Source organism: Oncorhynchus masou, chromosome 22 (assembly GCF_036934945.1).
Source record: "Oncorhynchus masou masou isolate Uvic2021 chromosome 22, UVic_Omas_1.1, whole genome shotgun sequence".
NCBI lineage: Eukaryota > Metazoa > Chordata > Actinopteri > Salmoniformes > Salmonidae > Oncorhynchus > Oncorhynchus masou.
Window position 1 is genome coordinate 16,035,804 of NC_088233.1, and position 24,252 is coordinate 16,060,055.

A 24,252-nucleotide genomic window follows, 5' to 3' on the forward strand; every position below is an offset into this window, starting at 1 on the left:
CAATGGCCCTCATTGCAGATTAAACACACTACAAGCAATATGTAGAGGGAACTGGAATCCATGGCACAATAAGACATGGCTGATTAACGCAGGCTTTCTGCTGTTTCTAACAAAATTGCACACATTTTTAATAAAGGCCTTTTATAGAAGATAGCTGGACCTCTTTTCTTTCTTTTCTACACAGCATCTGTTGTTTGGTACAGGTCAGATAAGATGATTGCAAGCAGGCAGGGTAGGGAAATTCCAGCTGTTTTAGTGACATGGATCCCAACATGGCTTCTATTCCTTTGTGTTGGGGGATGATGGGGGCACATCAGTAAACTACAGCTTTAATGGTCTACAGCTGGAGCAGTCTTTCACCATGGGCCAACACAGACACACACACGCACACACACACACACACCCAAAGGCTTTGATGAACAAGAAACAGTAGACATGGCTCCCATAGACAGAAAACTGTCTTCAAATAGTAAACTGATGTGATTAAAAGGGTAAAATCACTGCAAAAGCCACAAAAAATGGCTGGAGGTGCACAAGAAAGTAAACTGTGATATCAATTAATGTGACCACAAATTGAGCAGTTGACCATTCCCTCCCTTCATTGAATTGTTCAAAGTGTACAACGTTACTATGTTTCCAGAGAAACTAACATACCACAAACTAACAGGGATCTGTACAATTTGAAGCTAGTTTTAGTGTAATGTTTGGCTGTTGGACTGATCCAGATTAGGGGTATGTCAACATTAGTTGCGGTAAATGAGGTAATCCGATATCAGGGAACCAGAGCAGACTTCCTTCTCCAAACAAACAGTCAGGACTGTCAACACAGATCCTTCTCCGTAGAACGAAGAAACACAAACCTTTCCGGCATGCAACACTCCCTGCTAGTAGCAGCAAACCACAAGCTTGAGAAAACTGCACTGTGACGGGACAGCAAGGACTTTTATGACGTAATTGACATGGTGCAGCCTGCCTGGAAGGAGTTTGATGTTTAAACAGCTGTCAAAGTGACCTCTGCATTTTTAGTTTGATCACAATAATTTTCTAATTTCATTGGTAACAATGTATACAGAAGTTTAAAGTAGATTCAACTACCACAGTGGGCCATTTGTAGTCACTGCACGTTTCCACTCAAGGGACTAGCCTACATCAGAAGCCAATTCATGTGTCCTTCAGTAGATAATTAAGCATGCTGCTCTGCTCCAGTGACGCTACCCTGGGACAAAGGGTCCTTTCTGTCAGCAGCAAGCACTGTGTTGGACAGCTGTCCCTCCAAAAGGACACCCCATCAGAACAAAGGTGCATTGTGGGGGACGGCGGGATATTGGGAGGCTCGGACAGATCCCCCGCCTGTTCGTCATAGAAACACAGACGTCGGGTGAGAGAGCACATCTGGCCTTAATATTGGCTCCCACAGGAAGGAGAGGATACTGTGAGTTTCTCCACCACAGCTGAAACTCCTACACATTCCCATGATAAGAGGCTAGAGGAATGGGGCTGCTTGTAATATCTCAGTGATTAACACTAAAGGCCTGCTTTGTGTGTGTTGCAATTTAAAATAGTTGGGTTGGAGCTTTCTCACACACACACACGCCTGGCACGCAGGTGCGTGCACACACACTCCTTAATGTGTGTCAAGATGGGATTTTAGGCAGTGTAATGCCAGCACGGATAACTACTATGCTGCTGATTGAGATGTGGCAACTCACCATTGCATTTGACTTCAGGGTCTCCCCAGAACAGCTCTCTGCACTCCTGACACATTTTACCCCCAAAGCCAGGTTTACAGGAGCACTGGCCACTCAGCTGTGGACAAAACACATAAATATTAGTAATGTGACATTAGGATAGGATTAAAGAGACAGTATTAAGACCCAACAGAAGAAGGGTGTGGCCTTGTGAGAACTCACCTCGTTGCAAGATGTTCCAAATGAGTGGTTGGGGTCACAGTCGCAAGATTCGCAGCCCCTCTTGCTGGCCATGTTCCAGGTGTTGGGGGCACACTGGTCACAGTGCTGACCCACCACATTTGGCAGACACTGGCACTGCCCGCTGCCCAGATCACATTGGCAGTCGCCCACCGCCGGGCACGTGGCTGGGTTGGTACCCAGGTGGTTACACACACACTCTGAGGTAGAGAAGAGACGTCGCTAGCAGGTTAGCAATTGGACAATGACAACCACTCACATTGACACATAAAGAGTTGCAAGTTAACTTTTTTTACTCACTTCTGCAATTTTGTGTGAGGGCATCTCCATAGTAACCCAGCTTGCAGCTGTGGCAGCCTCGACCCTCGGTGTGGTAGAGACATTTGAGACATTCACCCGTCCTGGCATCACAGGACTCCTGGTCCAGCATGTCAATGTTGTTGTTGCACTGGCATGGTTGGCACTGCCCGCCGTTCTCATGGGGATTTCCATAGTAACCTGGGGCACACTCCTCACATCTGGAACCTGTAGGGGAGAGGAAAACATAGAGGAAGAGAGAAGAAACGAGAGGTAAAAGGGGGAGGAGAGAGAGCAACGGGCTTAATTAACCCTTCACCAAAAACAGTGTCATCACTCACCTCTACAACAACACATCTTTTCAAGCCATATATCAAACTGTAAGTGTACATGGCCGGCAGCTACACATCATGGAAAGTCACCAAGCTTCCACACTGTAACATGAATGCATACAAATCTACTGCTTCCTAGGAAACAGGTCTGAACAGAAGCACTTTGACATGAGTAATCCTGCCATGTGCCACTAGTTTACAGGGTGCTCTATACATCTTGGCAAGTGGTTGTTATTGGCTGCCTACCTCTGTATCCAGGGTTGCAGATACAAAACACCTGGTAGTGAGAGTCCAGACCGTGGTAACATCCACCGGCAAACTGCCGCCCGCTACCTGGCCCGTCCGGACACATGCAGGGACGACAGTGGTCCCCTGAACCCAGGACAGGGTCGCCGTAGTAACCTTCCAGACACCTGTAGGGAAAAGGCATAAGGTGGTTGGTCATAATCACTCTATCATTCACATGCATGCCTATAATATCTAAGTTATCTATGTTTTAGGAGACTGATTGACTACCTATTCTAATGCCGACCCATCCAGCACATACACCAATGAGCCTCCTTGACCACTGACTCCTCAACCAAGACTAACACTTGTCTGACCTCTCACAGTTGTGCCCGGTGGTCTGTTCTCGGCAGTCCAGGCATTCTCCAGAGTAGGGGTCACACTGCTCAGTGTGGCCATTGCAGGTGCAGGGGCGACAGTTGGGGAAGCCCCAGTGTCCCGGCAAACAGTGGTCACACTGACGGCTGTACACCCCGTGGATACAAGCACACTGGCCAGTAGCCTCATGGCAGAATACATGCTCTGATCCCTGGGGATTGCAATCACAGGCTGGGGGGAGAGAGCGGCCAAAGAAAGTGATGAGTGTCAGATTCAGTGCCTGTATTGTGCAATACAAAACACATGCACTCAGTCACTTTTCATTCAGTCAAACTCACATCTGCAGCCACTGGGTCCAAACAGGTAGGTGGCAGGGGAACATTTGTCACAGTTCCTGCCTACTACATTGGGGCGACACTGGCATTGCCCGCCGCTGGCATCACACACCGTGCTGAGAGAGCCCTGCGGGTCACACTGGCATGCTGGGAAAACAAATACAGGAGGAAATATTAAAGAGAGAGAGAGAGGGAGGGAATGGGCTTAAAATTGAGTTGAACACATAATCTGGAATGATCTGTACAAATGGGGGCAATAGTTGCTGCTGGATACCTGATTAAGGTATTTCACCCAAGCTGTTTTGAATATGGTATAAGTACTAACTGTACATAGAACTCTGGTTAACCCTTTGTCTCAATACATCTTGCTTCTGACATACTAACAAAGGTTTGTTTTATTAATTAAGGCGACTGAGGTATTTAATCAACAACACTTTTTATATATATTACCCTTACAGGCTGACAGGGCCTGTAACCTTCTCAATAGACGAGTGGAAAGAAAGAGAAAGCCAGGGACCAGACATTCCATAGAGGACATTGAGTGGTATTCACTGGGTCACATCATGGGAGTGGGATTTTAGGGAAGCATGGGCGTGTGTGTGGTGTGTGTGTGTTCAAGCTTACGTACATGCAACCTTACAGAGTGTAAGTGTTGTGTCCCTATATCCACTAAACATCCCCCGAGCGGGTACTGACATGCTCTAAGCCAGACTCTGCCCAAACCTAGACTCCTTCAACACTATCCTCTGAAGTCTCTGCCGCCCTCATAAATCTGAAACTCCTCTAAACCACTATTGTTTAAGGGGACACCACAGCAATGTGGGAACCTTCAGATCTAGGATAGGCAAATTATTTATGGGACTAGATTATTGCACGCAGAACTTGAAGACTGTGGTTAAGACGCTCGGATCGTTACCAACTGCTAAGACTGGAGTAAGACTTAAAAGGGACCTGCGAAACCACATGATTTGTAAAGACCTGCAGCAATGTGTAGATGAGGGACCTACATCTGTGCAGGAGACCTCAAAAAACCTGCTAAGTGAGACAAGATTATGTGACTTTCACAGCTGGGAGGATTTGAACTCATACTGACTGCATTCCCAAGAAAAAAATGTATACAATAAAATCATATCATATTTCAATAACAATTCATTCTCATTTAACTACATGTTGCAATTTAAGTGCCATGATATAGATGCTATGTTTAGTTTTCCTTGATGCTTGCATGTGTAAGAAAAGTTTTCCTCAAGATAATAGAGTATTATATTTGACTTCATCCTTTATATTATGTTATACTCTTGTAATCTAATCAGACCACCTCCATGAATAAATCCATGAAATCTGTCCTACGATAGCATGGACCCGGTATATACTACTAGACTGGCAGCAGAGACAAGTTCTCACTCTGTCTGGCAGGGTAAGAGATTTACTGCTGTGGCGGGCTGAGAAAGTTCCTCTGTGGTCTTTTCAGTGTGTCAAGATCCGAGAGGGCTTATAATCAAGCTTAGGGCCCCAGGGTCCAATACAAGTCCACACATGAGGAGAGTAGACAGACATAGCGTAACTGTTGATGAGGGAAATGGGTTGGAAACTGAAGACAACAGCAATATGCCAGAGGCACAGGAAGGGATAAGGTACGGAATGAAAGGAAGGGAAATCAAGAGAGAAGAAAAGAAAGGGATTGAAACAGCTGATGTATAGAGGAGAGAAAAAATATAATGTTAGTGTAGGGAGTGTACGAGGAGATGGACTGAGGATGATTTAGACGGAGGTCAACATTGGAATGAAATCCTGTCATTTCCAAACAATGCCGACCAGGGTCAATTATATGTGATTGACACACAAACTTTATGACAATGACCTTTAGTTAAGAAACCTACTTTAGTTAAAGTGGAACTGGCAGCGTTTTAACTACTTTGCAGATATGAAACAAATAGGCAATCATAATATCAGTGAACATTTTTCAAATCCCAGTTTATGCTACAAAACCAACTGCATAAAAATAGGTTATATTTGAGTCAAAATTCCATGACGTTGAGTAAGCTATTGTTGTCAGAATAGATGGATGCAGTTCAATGCATAATTATATATAATAATTAATATAGCTAATTCGCCAATACATTTCTTGGTAGTCCAGCAAATATTGCTATCAGGTTGTAAATCACAGCTGGCCTGGTACATTGTTTGCTGCCTCCAGCAATTCAGGTTCACTGTTTCATTGACTGAATAATTTGGACAAAAACAGACAACTGTAAATAAGGCTGGGAATGTCAATACAATCCAACTAGCAAGGGCAATGACCAGATAACATGGCTAATAGGCTAGCTTATCCATTTATGTAGCAAGCTAAAAACACAGAGCCTAACGTTAGCTAGCCAACTAGCTAGGTGCTGGTAGGATGTCTTGTTATTTGATGAGTGGATGAGTTTTTCGGTGGCTACAGCTAGAGATATAGGTGTCATTTGGTTAGCTAGCAAGACATGTGAAATTTCTAGCTATGCTGAACTTGAACGACAATCCACAGTTAGCATATCTCTTAGTTGTCAATTAAATCTATCTTGGCCAGGTCGCAGTTGCAAATGAGAACTTGTTCTTAACTAGCTTACCTGGTTAAATAAAGGTGAAATTAAAAATTAAAAAATGCAGTTAGCATTAATCAAATGGGCGGACGGGCAGGCAGGCAGGCAAGTTCCCATTCAGTTGTCAAAACGTGGGTTGAAAAATCAGTTGATTGGACATGATTTGAAAAGGCACACACCCGTCTATATGAATGAAATACAACTTTGATTCATATAAGGTCCCACAGTTGACAGTGCATGTCAGAGAAAAAACCAAGCCATGAGGTCGAAGGAACTGTCCGTAGAGCTCAGAGACAGGATTGTGTCGAAGCACAGATCTGGGGAAGGGAGTTATAGAGTTATAGAGTTCCTCTGTGGAGATGGAAGAAACTTCCAAGGACAACCATCTCTGCAGCACTCCACCACTCAGGCCTTTATGCTAGAGTGGCCAGATGGAAGCCACTCCTCAGTAATAGGTACATGGCAGCCCGCTTAGAGTTTGCCAAAAGGCATGGTCTGATGAAACCAAGATTGAACTCTTTGGCCTGAATGCCAAGCGTCACATCTGGAGAAACCTGGAAACATCCCTATGGGGAAGCATGGTGGTGGTAGCATCATGCTATTAGAATGTCCTTCAGCGGCAGGGACTGGGAGACTAGTCAGGATTGAGGCAAAGATGAATGGACAAAGCACAGAGAGATCCTTGATGAAAACATGCTCCAGTGCTCAGGGCCTCCGACTGGGGTGAAGGTTCAACTTCCAACAGGACAATGACCCTAAGCGCACAGCCAAGACAACACAGGAGTGGCTTTGGGACAAGTCTCCGAAAGTCCTTGAGTGGCCCAGCCAGAGCCTGGACTTGAACCCGATCTAACATTTCTGGAGAGACCTGAAAATAGCTGTGCAGCAACGCTGGCCATCCAACCTGACAGAGCTTGAGAGGATCTGCAGAGAAGAATGGGAGAACCTCTCCAAATATATAAGTGATCGCTTCTCATAAAATGTAAAAAAAAAAAAAATTTAAAAGGCATTATATTCTTCCTAGGGGTATATATGAACAGATTTTAATACGATGTTATGTTGCTAAAATGCTGTCAGTTCCACTTTTAGTTAAAAAGACCTTTAGTTAAGATACCCTTTTTGACCCTTAGTTGAGAAACACATACATGAGCAAACAAGTATGTTCAAGCACACATGACTGGTGTGTGGTGCTATACCTTTAGCTCCCTGGTGCAGCAGAGCGGATACGCTGAAGATGAAGTCACGGCAGATATCTGTGGACGGGGTCTTCACTACGCTCTGACTGTTCTCCAGACAGCGGTAGCGCTGGAAGGTATCCCAGGCACTGCTGGGGCCAAGTCACCGCCCTCAGAGCCAGTGAAGATCTCCAGGTTCTTACAGTGGGGCATCAGCACAATCTACAGACGGGGAAGAAAGTTACAGGAGATGGAATGAGATTTAGTATGGAGTCAGTAAGGGTCCAATCCTAATATGAAATCCTAGTAGCTGAAATGTCTTTCTAAATCTCGAATAAACATCAATGGATATTTCAAGCAAAAGTCAGAGTTGTGTATATGTGTTTGACAGTGTGTGTGTGTGGGAACTAACCGAGTCGATGAGTGTATATGGGGACTGGACGTCACTGAGTGCGGAGTAGAGGGGCAGACTCAGACGAACAGTGTAGTTCATCCCTGCCTCGAAACACACTGGTCTGGGGAGCACTGCATATCTGAAGAGACAAGAGAGAGATGGATGTCAGAAAACACATGTTTAAAAATACTCCTATGACACACACACACACTAAATCAGTGTTTTCAAAGGGGAACCCTCAGGGCGTATACAGGGTGCATACACAGACTCAGAGTATACCTAATATACAGACTCAAGAGTCTACTTAATATACAGACTCAGAGTCTACCTAATATACAGACTCAGAGTCTACCACCTAATATACAGACTCAGAGTCTACCGAATATAGAGACTCAGAGTCTACCAATATACAGACTCAGAGTCTACCTAATATACAGACTCAGAGTCTACCACCTAATATACAGACTCAGAGTCTACCACCTAATATACAGACTCAGAGTATACTTAATATACAGACTCAAGAGTCTACCTAATATACAGACTCAGTCTACCTAATACACAGACTCAGAGAATAACTAATATACAGACTCAAGAGTCTACCTAATATACAGACTCAGAGTCTACCACCTAATATACAGACTCAGAGTCTACCGAATATAGAGACTCAGAGTCTACCAAATATACAGACTCAGAGTCTACCTAATATACAGACTCAGAGTATACCTAATATACAGACTCAGAGTCTACCACCTAATATACAGACTCAGAGTCTACCGAATATAGAGACTCAGAGTCTACCAAATATACAGACTCAGAGTCTACCTAATATACAGACTCAGAGTATACCTAATATACAGACTCAGAGTCTACCACCTAATATACAGACTCAGAGTATACCTAATATACAGACTCAGAGTCTACCACCTAATATACAGACTCAGAGTCTACCGAATATAGAGACTCAGAGTCTACCAAATATACAGACTCAGAGTCTACCTAATATACAGACTCAGAGTATACCTAATATACAGACTCAGAGACTACCTAATATACAGACTCAGTCTACCTAATACACAGACTCAGAGAATAACTAATATACAGACTCAGAGTCTACCACCTAATATACAGACTCAGAGTCTACCGAATATAGAGACTCAGAGTCTACCAGACTCAGAGTCTACCTAATATACAGACTCAGAGTATACCTAATATACAGATTCAGAGTCTACTTAATATACAGACTCAGAGACTACCTAATATACAGACTCAGAGTCTACTTAATATACAGACTCAGAGTATACCTAATATACAGACTCAGAGACTACTTAATATACAGACTCAGAGTCTACTTAATATACAGACTCAGTCTACCTAATATACAGATTCAGAGTCTACTTAATATACAGACTCAGAGTCTACTTAATATACAGACTCAGAGTATACCTAATATACAGACTCAGAGTCTACTTAATATACAGACTCAGAGTCTACCTAATATACAGACTCAGAGTCTACTTAATATACAGACTCAGAGTATACTTAATATACAGACTCAGTCTACCTAATATACAGATTCAGAGTATACTTAATATACAGACTCAGAGTATAACTAATATACAGACTCAGAGTCTACTTAATATACAGACTCAGAGTATACTTAATATACAGACTCAGAGACAGACTAGAGTCTACTAATATACAGACTCAGAGTCTACTTAATATACAGACTCAATATACAGACTCAGAGTCTACTTAATATACAGACTCAGAGTCAGATAGAGACTACTAATATACAGACTCAGAGTCTACTTAATATACAGACTCAGAGTCTACCTAATATACAGACTCAGAGAGACAGATTCAGAGTACTTAATATACAGACTCAGAGTCTACTTAATATACAGACTCAGAGTCTACTTAATATACAGACTCAGAGTCTACTTAATATACAGACTCAGAGTCTACTTAATATACAGACTCAGAGTCTACCTAATATACAGACTCAGAGAGTCTACCTAATATACAGACTCAGAGTCTACTTAATATACAGACTCAGAGTCTACCTAATATACAGACTCAGAGTCTACTTAATATACAGATTCAGAGTCTACTTAATATACAGACTCAGAGTCTACTTAATATACAGACTCAGAGTCTACTTAATATACAGACTCAGAGTATAACTAATATACAGACTCAGAGTCTACTTAATATACAGACTCAGTCTACCTAATATACAGATTCAGAGACTACTTAATATACAGACTCAGAGTCTACTTAATATACAGACTCAGTATACTACCTAATATACAGACTCAGAGTCTACTTAATATACAGACTCAGTCTACTTAATATACAGACTAATATACAGACTCAGAGTCTACTTAATATACAGACTCAGAGTACTTAGACTAGTCTACTAATATACAGACTCAGAGTCTACTTAATATACAGACTCAGAGACTACCTAATATACAGACTCAGAGACTACTTAATATACAGACTCAGAGACTACCTAATATACAGACTCAGAGACTACTTAATATACAGACTCAGAGTCTACTTAATATACAGACTCAGAGTCTACTTAATATACAGACTCAGTCTACCTAATATACAGATTCAGAGTATACTTAATATACAGACTCAGAGTCTACTTAATATACAGACTCAGTCTACCTAATATACAGATTCAGAGTCTACTTAATATACAGACTCAGAGACTACTTAATATACAGACTCAGAGTCTACTTAATATACAGACTCAGTCTACCTAATATACAGACTCAGAGTCTACTTAATATACAGACTCAGAGACTACCTAATATACAGACTCAGAGACTACTTAATATACAGACTCAGAGACTACCTAATATACAGACTCAGAGACTACTTAATATACAGACTCAGAGTCTACTTAATATACAGACTCAGTCTACTTAATATACAGATTCAGAGTCTACTTAATATACAGACTCAGAGACTACTTAATATACAGACTCAGAGTCTACTTAATATACAGACTCAGTCTACCTAATATACAGACTCAGAGTCTACTTAATATACAGACTCAGAGACTACCTAATATACAGACTCAGAGAATAACTAATATACAGACTCAAGAGTCTACCTAATATACAGACTCAGAGTCTACTTAATACACAGACTCAGAGAATAACTAATATACAGACTCAGAGTCTACCTAATATACAGACTCAGAGTCTACTTAATATACAGACTCAGAGACTACCTAATATACAGACTCAGAGTCTACTTAATATACAGACTCAGTCTACCTAATATACAGACTCAGAGTATACCTAATATACAGATTCAGAGTCTACTTAATATACAGACTCAGAGACTACCTTATATACAGACTCAGAGACTACTTAATATACAGACTCAGAGACTACCTAATATACAGACTCAGAGTATACCTAATACACAGATTCAGTCTACCAAATATACAGACTCAGAGTATACTTAATATACAGACTCAGTCTACCTAATATACAGACTCAGTCTACCTAATATACAGACTCAGAGTATACTTAATATACAGACTCAGAGTCTACCTAATATACAGACTCAGAGTATACTTAATATACAGACTCAGAGTCTACCTAATATACAGACTCAGAGTATACCTAATATACAGCTTTAGAGTTTACCTAATATACATACTCAGAAGATACTTAACATACAGACTCAGTGGATACCTACTATACAGACTCAGAGTTCATCTCTCACACCCACCCACTAGTTACCCAACAGTCCTCCTTCCCCAACACTGACAGAGGAGGCGGTGTGTGTTTACCGTGATCCGGGGTGGAGGGATATCATCTGGTTGTCGTCGTCAGGCATGGTGTTGGCACAGCGACTGTCAGCTGAAATCACACTGGGCCGCATCACCGTCATCAACACCTCCTCCCACTGGTCTGGTAACTACGGCAACGTAACAGGTACATATACATTGGTAAACAGGTAAACAAAAGGATAATGACAGGACCTTGACAAGCAGCGACGTTACCTAACATAATCAATTAAGTAAAGAAAGAAATGAAAACCCTCTGACACTCATGTGCCCTGGAGTTTACGTCCATTGGGAAGGCAGTATGTTCTGGGACTGACCTGAGGCTCGTAGCGGATGAGGATGTCGTACTCCATGGAGTGGGGGATGTTGTCGATGGAGAACTCCAGGTAGGCCCCCTCGGGAACATTGACGAAACCTATCCCTGTCCAGGTGGGGCTACGGTCCTGAGGGTGGGGTCTCTGCACTACTGTCACACCCTGGAGATAGAGAGGGAGAAAAGAGTCACACGGATTAGTAGGGAACACCCATGATCCCAGAAGAACTTAGAAGAAGAAAGACACATCAGGGTCATTGGCCAAAGGTAGAAAGGTAACTCACAGGTCCAAATTTGGCATCCTCTGCCTCGTAGGTGTAGTGGTCCAGGGCGATGAAGTAGAAGCCTGACTCCACCTGGTCACAGCGCCGGCCGAACATGTGTTCTCGACACACACACTGACCAGTCTCCTGGGAACAACTGGAGTGAGAGAGGGGGGACAGGGAGGGAATGTCAGGGGGTTTAATCAGAGTTAAAAAAGTGTTCATCTTCGTGTTGCATTCAAGGTAACAGTTCATTTTAAGTCTTCTGTGGCTGTATGAAAAGAGGCAACTAGGAAGAATCGTTTAGAAATTATATATTTTTTAAGTGAGGCATTTAGATTAACGAATTAGCTGGGTGAACTTTGAGCTCACTCGTTATTGATGGCTCCACCCAGGTCACAGTCACATGGTCTGCAGCCATCCATGTCATTGCTTAGCCCCCAGTGCTGAGGCTGTAGGACACACAAATACACACACACACGCACATTGTTAAAAACAATCCTTTAATGACACCCATCTATACACAATACCCCAGAATGACAAAGTGAAAACATGTTTTAAGACATTTTTGCATATGTATAGAAAATCTTATGCATAAATATCTGATTTACATAAGTACTCCCACCCCTGGGTCAATACTTGGTAAAAGCTCCATTGGCAGCGATTACAGTCTTTCTGGGTAAGTCTCTAAGAGCTTTCCACACATGGATTGTGCAACATTTGGTCATTATTCTTTTTAAATTCTTCAAGTAGACAGAGCCCTTTTTTTACTCTACAGTACGCTTAGCTCCATTTTGTAAAAAAAATTTATCCTGAAAAAATCCCCAGTCCTTAACGATTACAAGCATACCCATAACATGAAGCAGCCACCATTATACTTGAAAATATGGAGAGTGGTATTCAGTAATGTGTTGTTTTGGATTTGTCCCAAACATAACACTTTGTATTCAGGACAAAAAGTCAATTGCTTTGCGACATGTTTTACAGTATAACTTTAGTGCCTTCTTGCAAACAGGATGCATATTTTGGAATATTTCTATTCTGTAAAGGATTCCTTCATTTGAATCTCTCAATTAAGTTAGTATTGTGGAGTAACTACAATTTTGTTTATCCATCCTCAGTTCTCCGAGCACAGCCATACAACATGTAACTGTTTTAAAGTCACCATTGGCCTGATGGTGAAACCTCTGAGTGGTTTCCTTCCTCTCCGGCAACTGAGTTAGTAAGGATGACTGCATCTTTATAGTGACTGTATTGATACACCATCCAAAGTGTTATAATAACTTCACCATGCTCAAAGTGATGTTCAATGTCTGCTTTAAAAAAAATCAAACTAACAATAAGTGCCCTTCTTTGCCAGGCATTGAAAAACCTCTCTGGTCTTTGTGGTTGAATCTATGTTTGAAATTCACTGCTCGAATGAGGGACCTTACAGATAATTGTATGTGTGGGGTACAGAGATGAGGTAGTCATTCAAAAATCATGTTAAACACTATTATTGCACACAGAATCCATGCAAATTATTATGTGACTTGTTAAGCACATTTTCACTCCTGAAATATTTAGGTTTGCCTTAACAAAGGGGATGAATACCTATTGACTAAAGACATTTCAATTTCTCATTTTAATTTATTTGTAAAAAAAAGTATATATAAAAAAATATATAATATTAATAACGTTGAAAAACATAACATCACTATGACATTATGGGGTATTGTGTGTAGGCCAGTGACTCCAACAAACATTCCATTCAGGCTGTAACACAACAAAAGTCAAGGGGTGTGAAAACTTTCTGAAGCCGTGTATGTAGTAGATGTGTGTAGCAGATGTGTAACTAGTGGCCATTGGTGACGTCAAATGCCATGAGATCATAAGTCAACTGTCTCTCACAGAGTGAAAGCGTTAACCTTTTGGTCCATCAGACAGCAATATGGACTTTGATTAGCGACTCTTGTGTACAAAGTATGTAAATCAGAAGAATAAGGTTCCTTACCATACATTGGTCACAGTCCCTCCCGGTGACCAGGCGTTTGCAGTAACAGACTCCTGAGTCTGTGTCACATGGGCTCCCTCCAGGAACTGTCCCCAGGGCATTACAGGTGCAGGCTGGGAAAAACAACAATTTATAGGTATTCAAATAAAATGTAGACATCTTACTGCTTGAAAAAGCTACAAAGACTCCAATAACACGAGTAAATGTGTGTGTGTGTGCCTTTACCCATGCAGCCCAGAAGGTGGTCTCCCAAGCCGTAGTGGGCCTGTTTGCACTGGTCACATTGCTCTCCCTCCACATTGGGCTTGCAGCGACACTGGCCAGCGATCAGTCCAGACGACACATCAGTCATCCTGTCACAGATCCCACCGTTCAGAGAGCCCACCGGATCACAGTTACACGCTACAGAGATGGGGAAACATCAGGAACATTGAGTTAGGCATTATGATGTAAAATTGAGTATTGCGAGTGGAACTGGGGGAGTAGAAAGCTGTAATGGTGACTAGCTAACAGGACGAAGAAAAAATTGTGAAGTCCACATTCATGGAATGGAAGTCAGACTTAACAAGCAAAGGAAATGGTCAAGCTCAGTATCGATGGGAGGTATTTGATCTTTCATAAGGAAAGTACATCCTCTTCAAGAAAGGTATATATTGTAATCTGCCCTTACTGCTGCTCGATCATCCTATTTTTCTAACTTAATTGAGGAAAATAAGAACAATCCGAAATTCATTTTTGATACTGCCGCAAAGCTAACGAAAAAGCAGCATTCTCCAAGAGAGGATGGCTTTCACTTTAGCAGTGATAAATTCATGAACTTCTTTGAGGAAAAGATCATGATTATTAGAAAGCAAATTACGGACTCCTCTTTAAATCTGCGTATTCCTTCAAAGCTCAGTTGTCCTGAGTCTGCACAACTCTGCCAGGACCTAGGATCAAGAGAGACACTCAAGTGTTTTAGTACTATATCTCTTGACACAATGATGAAAATAATCATGGCCTCTAAACTTCAAGCTGCATACTGGACCCTATTCCAACTAAACTACTGAAAGAGCTGCTTCCTGTGCTTGGCCCTCCTATGTTGAACATAATAAACGGCTCTCTATCCACCGGATGTGTACCAAACTCACTAAAAGTGGCAGTAATAAAGCCTCTCTTGAAAAAGCCAAACCTTGACCCAGAAAATATAAAAACTATCGGCCTATATCGAATCTTTCATTCCTCTCAAAAATTTTAGAAAAGGCTGTTGCGCAGCAACTCACTGCCTTCCTGAAAACAAACAATGTATACGAAATGCTTCAGTCTGGTTTTAGACCCCATCATAGCACTGAGACTGCACTTGTGAAGGTGGTAAATGACCTTTTAATGGCATCAGACCGAGGCTCTGCATCTGTCCTCGTGCTCCTAGACCTTAGTGCTGCTTTTGATACCTTCGATCACCACATTCTTTTGGAGAGATTGGAAACCCAAATTGGTCTACACGGACAAGTTCTGGCCTGGTTTAGATGTTATCTGTCGGAAAGATATCAGTTTGTCTCTGTGAATGGTTTGTCCTCTGACAAATCAACTGTAAATTTCGGTGTTCCTCAAGGTTGGAGTGGCAGGGGAGCCTAGTGGTTAGAGCGTTGGACTAGTAACCGAAAGGTTGCAAGTTCAAACCCCCGAGCTGACAAGGTACAAATCTGTCGTTCTGCCCCTGAACAGGCAGTTAACCCACTGTTCCTAGGCCGTCATTGAAAATAAGAATTTGTTCTTAACTGACTTGCCTAGTAAAATAAAGGTAAAATTAAAAATGAAATAGGTTCCATTTTAGGACCACTATTGTTTTCACTATATATTTTACCTCTTGGGGACGTCATTCGAAAACATAATGTTAACTTTCACTGCTATGCGGATGACACACAGCTGTACATTTCAATGAAACATGGTGAAGCCCCAAAATTGCCCTTGCAAGAAGCATGTGTTTCAGACGTAAGAAAGTGGATGGCTGCAAACTTTCTACTTTTAAACTCGGACAAAACAGAGTTCTAGGTCCCAAGAAACAAAGAGATCTTCTGTTGAATCTGACAATTAATCTTAATGGTTGTACAGTCGTCTCAAATAAAACTGTGAAGGACCTCGGCGTTACTCTGGACCCTGATCTCTCTTTTGAAGAACATATCAAGACCATTTCAAGGACAGCTTTTTTCCCATCTACGTAACATTGCAAAAAATCAGAAACTTTCTGTCCAAAAATGACGCAGAAAAATTAATCTATGCTTTTGTCACTTCTAGGTTAGACTACTGCAATGCTCTACTTTCCAGCTACCCGGATAAAGCACTAAATAAACTTCAGTTAGTGCTAAATACGGCTGCTAGAATCCTGACTAGAACCAAAAAATGTGATCATATTACTCCAGTGCTAGCCTCCCTACACTGGCTTCCTGTCAAAGCAAGGGCTGATTTCAAGGTTTTACTGCTAACCTACAAAGCATTACATGGGCTTGCTCCTACCTATCTCTCTGATTTGGTCCTGCCGTACATACCTACACGTACGCTACGGTCACAAGACGCAGGCCTCCTAATTGTCCCTAGAATTTCTAAGCAAACAGCTGGAGGCAGGGCTTTCTCCTATAGAGCTCCATTTTTATGGAATGGTCTGCCTACCCATGTCAGAGACGCAAACTCAGTCTCAACCTTTAAGTCTTTACTGAAGACTCATCTCTTCAGTGGGTCATATGATTGAGTGTAGTCTGGCCCAGGAGTGGGAAGGTGAACAGAAAGGCTCTGGAGCAACGAACCGCCCTTGCTGTCTCTGCCTGGCCGGTTCCCCTCTTTCCACTGGGATTCACTGCCTCTAACCCTATTACAGGGGCTGAGTCACTGGCTTACTGGGGCTCTCTCATACCGTCCCTGGGGGGGGGGGGGGGGGTGCGTCACCTGAGTGGGTTGAGTCACTGATGTGATCATCCTGTCCGGGTCAGCCTCCAGTATTTATGCTGCAGTAGTTTATGTGTTGGGGGGCTAGGGTCAGTTTGTTATATCTGGAGTACTTCTCCTGTCCTATTTGGTGTCCTGTGTGAATTTAAGTGTGCTCTCTCTAATTCTCGCTTTCTCTCTTTCTTTCTCTCTCTCGGAGGACCTAGGACCATGCCTCAGGACTACCTGACATGATGACTCCTTGCTGTCCCCAGTCCACCTGGCCGTGCTGCTGCTCCAGTTTCAACTGTTCTGCCTTATTATTATTGGACCATGCTGGTTATTTATGAACATTTGAACATCTTGGCCATGTTCTGTTATAATCTCTACCCGGCACAGCCAGAAGAGGACTGGCCACCCCTCATAGCCTGGTTCCTCTCTAGGTTTCTTCCTAGGTTTTGGCCTTTCTAGGGAGTTTTTCCTAGCCACCGTGCTTGTACACCTGCATTGCTTGCTGTTTGGGGTTTTAGGCTGGGTTTCTGTACAGCACTTTGAGATATCAGCTGATGTACAAAGGGCTATATAAATAAATTTGATTTGATCTCTGAAGGTTATTTGAAAATCCCTTAAAAATGTTCTTACATCTGCTTGAAGAATTTAGTAGCTACTGTAGCTACCTGCAGGCTAACAATAATATCAAACTAAATACCAAAGGGGAGAAAAAAAGCTTACAAAGAGTGTTACAGCATTATCGGGAAGCAAGCAAAAAAGACATTTCACTGTACTTGTGCAAGTGACAATAAAAAACTTGAACTTAAATGGACGTTCTCTCTCACACACCACAAACACAAGGACTCAAAACACTGGTGAGACAAGTGTGAAAAGCCTAACAAGCCCATCATTCACACATCAAAGCAGAGTAGGATGAAGTTCTCCCAGATGCTAATCTGAGGTCAGCATCCCCTGAGGCCTGAGGTCAATTTCTACCTAGAGCCATGAAAGCCTAGGGGGGAGGTGACACATGAGAAGGGTCTCTCTCCACCCTACAGTGGTTTGGAGTTAAAAGGGGACACCACTGGTTTGGCTGATAAAGCTTCAAAAACCCAGGTGTTCCCTCTCAGATCCAGACCACAGAGGCAGGATCAAAGAGCCAGATGGGAGGAGGAGAAAATATACAAATATATTTCTGAAGCGAGACAGACAGAGTCACGGATGAGATGAGGGAGAGTGGGGAGTAGGAGTTAAGTGTATATATGGAGGGAGGAAGAGTGGAAAAACAGTAGAGGGTAAGAGGTGGAGAAGTAATGGGGAGAAAATAACAGGATGGATAGATGGAAAGATGGATGGAGATAGGAAAGACTGGGTTTGGATGAGTAGAGGGGGTTGGAGTTTGAAGTTCAAGGTTCAACCTACGTTCACAGATACTGGGGTGACGGATGTCCCTCTCTGGGTGCTGGAAGTAGAAGGGTTTGCACTGTTCACAGTTGTGTCCCATAGTGTTGTGCTGGCACTCATTACACACACCACCGCTCACGTTACCCGTGGAGACGTATACTGCCATGTCGAAGTGACACGAGTCTGAGTGCTGGTTACAGTTACATTCTGCAGAGAGAGAGACAGATTGGGGGAAGGGAGGGGGGCAAAGACAACATGTTGATTCACAGTGTTTATAAAAAGGCAGTTGGATGGTTGTAAACGGTCTGAGCAGCCTGTCATCACAAGTGATCAATTGAAAGGGGACACAAACTATAATATTCCCCTTTGGGAACTCTTCATTAAGACAGTTTGTTAGCTTAAGGTGGCTTACTTTTACAGGCGTTGGTATTGCGTCCCTCGGCTGGTCTCCAGGGCAGGTCATGGTAGAAGTCCTGACACTTCTCACAGTTCAGCCCCATGGTGTTGTGATTGCACATACAGTGGCCATGGACCTTAGGGAAAACGTACAGAGACAGATGTGAGAAACTAGCATTAATAAGCACTTACAAGCAGTGAATAAGCCATTACCTCATTGCTGTGCATGTACATGAACGATTTATTGATATCCACCTTAAAATTATTTCACAGGCCATATTCAGGGTTTAATAGTGCAGTTCAGGGACCTATCAACTACTGTGCAGAGACTGAGGCCTCAGTGCTATTTGACTGTGCTCCCCTTGACCATCATGGTCAATTACATCTGAGATATCAGTGCAAAAGCAAAGGGAAACTACAGACGAAAGGCGGTATTCCTATTCAAGATGGCTGCAGGACATGTTTACAGTGTTGACTAGCTCTCATCTGTTCTGCATTAAACTGAATGGACAAATGCCAATTTGCTGACAGATAGACAGACTCAAACTAACAATTCAATATTAAAACCTTCAACAAAATGTCAGATACGTGCCACGCATTTGGTGTCATGACTTGAGCTGTTATAACAGGCACTATGTCACTCATGACAGGATAGTGTAGTTTTTATGTTAGGCATCTTCAGGCAAGGTGTAACTGTATCTTGTTTTGTCTTTAAGACATTGTAATATAAGGGAATCAATTTGACAACCACTGCAAAATGGGTTTGAGAAGAATAAGTGAGTTTGATCTTTAATCTTAAGTTTTGTTTAATTTATTTTATTTATTTAACCTTTATTTAACTAGGCAAGTCAGTTGAGAACAAATTCTTATTACAATGATGGCCTAGGAACAGTGGGGTAACTGCCTTGCTCAAGGGCAGAACGACAGATGTTTGCCTTGTCAGCTCGGAGATTCGATCTAGAAACCTTTCAGTTACTGGCCCAATGCTCGAACCACTAAGCTACCTGCTGCCCCAAAGTTAATAGAGTTACTTTCCTATTTCTTGGTGAATAGGCTTTATAATAACAGTGAACAAGCGGTAGATTAGCCTAGCCGAAGACAGACACAGACTGTAAACAGACCATAGCAGAGACTAAACAGGAAGTGCACTGCCTTTTCTCTCCCTAGCATACACAGACAGACAAACAAGTACACACACAGACACGTTGTCCACAAATACACACACACAGTCTTCCAAGCACACACAGATGGAGAAACACATTCTCACAAACACAAACTCAGTTGTTCTCAAACAGTGACAAACACATGTAAAAGCACAGATATCGTGAATCGTGAATTTTTTTAAAGTTATAATTTTTTTGATAAAACAATATTAAATATATTCAAGTCACCAAAATAATTATTAAAACACACTGTTTTGCAATGAAGGTCTACAGTAGCCTCAACAGCACTCTGTAGGGTAGCACCATGGTGTAGCCGGAAGACAGCTAGTTTCTGTCCTCCTCTGGGTATATTGACTTCAATACAAAACCTACGAGGTTCATGGTTCTCACCCCCTTCCATAGACTTACACAGTAATTATGACAATTTCCGGAGAACGTCCTCCAAACTAGCATAGCTCTTGCAGCATGAACTGACATGTTGTCCAACCAATCAAAGGATCAGAGAATGAATCTAGTACTGAAAGCATAAGCTACAGCTAGCTAGCACTGCAGTGCATAAAATGTGGTGAGTAGATGACTCAAAGAGAGAAAAAGACAATAGTTGAACAGTTTTGAACAATTTAATTTCTTTAAAATTGAAAGAGAAGCAAGAGAGAGAGAGAGAGAGCTATATTTAGTTGTATTTCTTTCACTTTCACTTAGCAAGAAAATGCTGCTAGTTAGTTTAGCCTACTCAAACAACCGACTAAAATAGTGAAGGATGCTATGTTAGCTAGCTGGCTATGGCTATCCAACACTGAAACTTTTCCAAGTCAAGTTAAGATTTTGGTTTGATTAATTTATTGCCACTGGGGCCCACTGGTGTAACTGATAAACTGCTTGCTAACTGTACACTGTACTGCATGAAGCGGGATTACTAACGTGTTAGTTCTAGTAGCTATATTGACTGATGTTAGCTAATATGGTGACAACAATGTTGGCTGTGTGTAGTGGTTATGATATGAAGATTTAGCTTGGAAAGGTTTTTCGCATGGTCACAGACAGCTGATTTGTTGTGCACTGAAGCCCACAAGCAAAGGGAAAAGATGAGAGGAGGAGCACACTTAGATGCGAGAAGGAATTAACGACCAAACTGATCATGCTGTTTGTATGTGGCTGCTTTGAAAGTGAACTGTGTTTGCATGTGATCAGGTGTGAATTCATTCTGCCGATTGTGCTGAAAAACGTTTCTTAAACAGAAGTAAATTAAACAAAACAGGGATAAACATACCTGAATAGTAACTCTTGTTTGCAACTGTTGGACTAATGATTACATCCAAGATCAGCCAGATCATTCCACAAGGGCCGTATCTGCGGGTTTTTGCTCCAACCTTGTACTTGATAGATTAATTAAGGTCACTAATTAGTAGGGAACTCCCCTCACCTGGTTGTCTAGGTCTTAATTGAAAGAAAAAACTAAAAACCCTCCGACACTTGGCCCTCCGTGGAAGGAGTTTGTTACAGCTGAGCTAGAGGCAGGCAAACGTATGCAAGGCAGTATTGAATGTGCCAGTGTCTGTCACCTTGATTACTCAAAATGTTTCTCTTGACCTGTGTACCTACGCTGTAAACTGTCATTCATAGGCTAGGTTGTAGCAACCTCATGGTCTGTATAGGGAAAATTTGAGAATCATGTAGTAGCCTAAACCTAACAATGTTACATTGAGCTGGGTGAATGGAATATGAATGATAGTCATCCAATATGCTGTAATAGAAATAAAGCCATGCTCTTAAAAAAATGTGCGTCCTCTCTCATCTTAAACGGCACCGACCGCCACTGACCTAAGGAGACCTGGTGTACTACAGAAAACAAAACAGGCAATCAACTGGGTGATGGCGGGTTTGTGGGACTATGTAGTAAGTGATGAAAACTAGGATAATGTTATCATCAAGAACTCACCATTCCCTCAACAACATCCCCAGCCCCATCGACGGGCGCGCACTCGGAGGCATGTCCGTAGCAGAAGCAGTTACCCCGTACCACCAAGTCGTAGACAGCATAGTAGTACTTCTCCTTGATCTCCATACGGGAGTCCAACAGGTTGTCTCCCAGTGTGTGCAGCTTGGTGAACTTCACCCTTAGGTTGGTGATCTTCAACATGTCTAAAGGAGAAAGAGACATGTGTTAGCCATTAGCTTGTAGCCCTGAGGTCATTGTGTGGAAACATTTATTTTGCAGTTACAGTATAGTTGGTTAATAAGCAACAGATAGCTGGTATTTGTCCAAAAATGGGAAGGATAATAATAATAACTTATTAGCAAACATAAATCATTAAGTACACATATTATAGCTGGAACTTACTTTGGATTCTGGGGCTGTAGGGATCTTCAATACGGAAAACTGGATCCAAAACTCGGAAGATGACCTACAGAGACAGATGGGTTTATGGTCAGTGGGATTACACTATTTTTTCAAATGGCTTCTTTTCTCTCAATACATCCAGAATATTGTGTCAAATGTAATTAGTTATTACTTCGTTATTACTCAGTCATAAAAAACACACACTTCTCCCTCTGTCGATGGTTCGATGTCGGAGTAATGTGAATCGCAGATGACGTCATCCACTTTCTGCATGGGCCCCGAGGATATGGCAGGGAATGCTGACTCACAGTCGTAGGCGAAGTAGCGGTACACCTGCCAGTTCTTCCCAAAGTCGGCCGACCGCTCAATCACCATGGCAGCAGGCCGGAAGGTCTGTCATAGAGGAAAAACCATACTTATGCATCTTGGTGATATACATATGCACTGAGGTTACAACCAGCAATTTGACCATGAGTGATCTGGAAAATGGCCCACTTTATTTCTAAACGTACATCATCCGCTGTAATCAAAGATGACGTGAGTACCATAGCCAGGAGAGAAATGTATTATGATTTATTAGGATCCCCATTACCCAACGTCAATGGCGACGGCTAGTCTTATTGGGGTCCGACATATAACGAAAAAGACATTACAGACAAAATACTTTACAATTGACAAACATTTAAAAACATTAACATGTAGTAAATATGTGCATCTATCAGTTACACATACCTGTCAGTACATACACACAACCAGTAGGTCACATGGGGGAGAGGCTTTGTGCCTTGAGATTTTGCTTTATTTGTTTTTTGAAACCAGGTCTGGCCTGTATTACTTTACTCACATTTGCAGCTCATTTATGCCGTGTAACAGGAATTTAGAGTTTAGGAAAGACAAGACTGCGTCACTTCTTGTTTTTATAAGAAACATTAATGTGTTGGAAATTCCAAATTGTTTGCATAGTCAACTTACACACACACTTACCCCACCAGACATGTCACCAGGGGTCTTTTCACAGTCCCCATGTCCAGGACACATTTAAGGAAACGTACAGTATTATACAGAGCCATGAGTGCATGGTACTCCCTTCCATCTTCTATAATGCAAGTGAATTTCCAACACATTAATGTTTCTTATAAAAACAAGAAGTGACGCAGTCAGTCTTTCCTCAACTCTTAGGCAGGAGAGACTGCCATGCATAGTATCAATATTAGGTGTGAACTGATCGGAAAAGATTATATACTATAATGCCATAATTACAATGTCAATTCGGTTATACTACGGGAACATCTTTATGTTGAAATATCTATGGATAGTAGGGACATAAGATATGTTTCTTCACATCCTTCCTATCATAAGCTGCTATCCATTGGGTATGTCTGTCACAGTACATTTATTCATAACTGGAAATTAATCTCAAATTGTTATTTCAGCTGTATTTGTCACACAAAATTGATGTCACAGTTTAGTTCAATATTGGCTGTATTACAAAATTCCTGTTACACATCATAAATGAGCTGCAATTGTGAGTAAAGTGATACAGGCCAGATGTGTGTGGAGCGAACAACCCCAGACTGGTGGGCGGTCTGTTCTCCATTCCTCAGGCTCACACAGCTGTGTGTGTGTGTGTTTGTGTGTATGGTAGACCTCCCACGAGGCCAAGCTTTCTGATAATCTGCAGAGTAGACGGTCCAGCCAGCATCCCCTTACACACTACCCACGCTCCCCCACATTGAGCCCTCTGATCCGGCCTCCCCATTGGTTACCTTGAAGGTCATGATGAGGTGGGTGAAATGAAACTCTGCCTCCAAGTTCAGCTGGATGGTCACTTTCTCAAGACCTGGGGAAAGAAGGAAGAAGCGGGGGAAAAAGAGACAAGGACGGAAAGGACAGGGGGAAAGAGACAAAATAGGTGGCCAAAAAATGATAAAGGGGAGGGAGAGATAGAGGGGACAGAGAAAAAATAGAGGGTCAAATGGCAAGGGAAGGATAGAATTTAAAAACGCGATGAAGTCAGAGAGGGTGGAGAG

At 42.1% G+C, this 24,252-nt stretch overlaps 1 protein-coding gene across 1 annotated transcript in view; it reads right to left on the bottom strand.

Annotated features, from left to right (window-relative positions):
* The window catches only part of LOC135509082 (laminin subunit beta-1-like), a 41,427-nt gene that overhangs the window by 12,195 nt on the left and 4,980 nt on the right, over positions 1-24,252 (bottom strand). Inside the window, 21 exon segments of the mRNA XM_064929402.1 lie at positions 1,710-1,806; positions 1,911-2,128; positions 2,229-2,453; positions 2,804-2,970; positions 3,160-3,391; positions 3,499-3,642; positions 7,271-7,411; positions 7,414-7,471; positions 7,662-7,782; positions 11,464-11,591; positions 11,778-11,936; positions 12,058-12,193; positions 12,409-12,488; positions 14,030-14,142; positions 14,255-14,431; positions 18,341-18,529; positions 18,735-18,855; positions 21,821-22,023; positions 22,223-22,286; positions 22,427-22,615; positions 23,989-24,062. Coding sequence (XP_064785474.1) covers positions 1,710-1,806; positions 1,911-2,128; positions 2,229-2,453; positions 2,804-2,970; positions 3,160-3,391; positions 3,499-3,642; positions 7,271-7,411; positions 7,414-7,471; positions 7,662-7,782; positions 11,464-11,591; positions 11,778-11,936; positions 12,058-12,193; positions 12,409-12,488; positions 14,030-14,142; positions 14,255-14,431; positions 18,341-18,529; positions 18,735-18,855; positions 21,821-22,023; positions 22,223-22,286; positions 22,427-22,615; positions 23,989-24,062 — 3,036 coding nt within the window.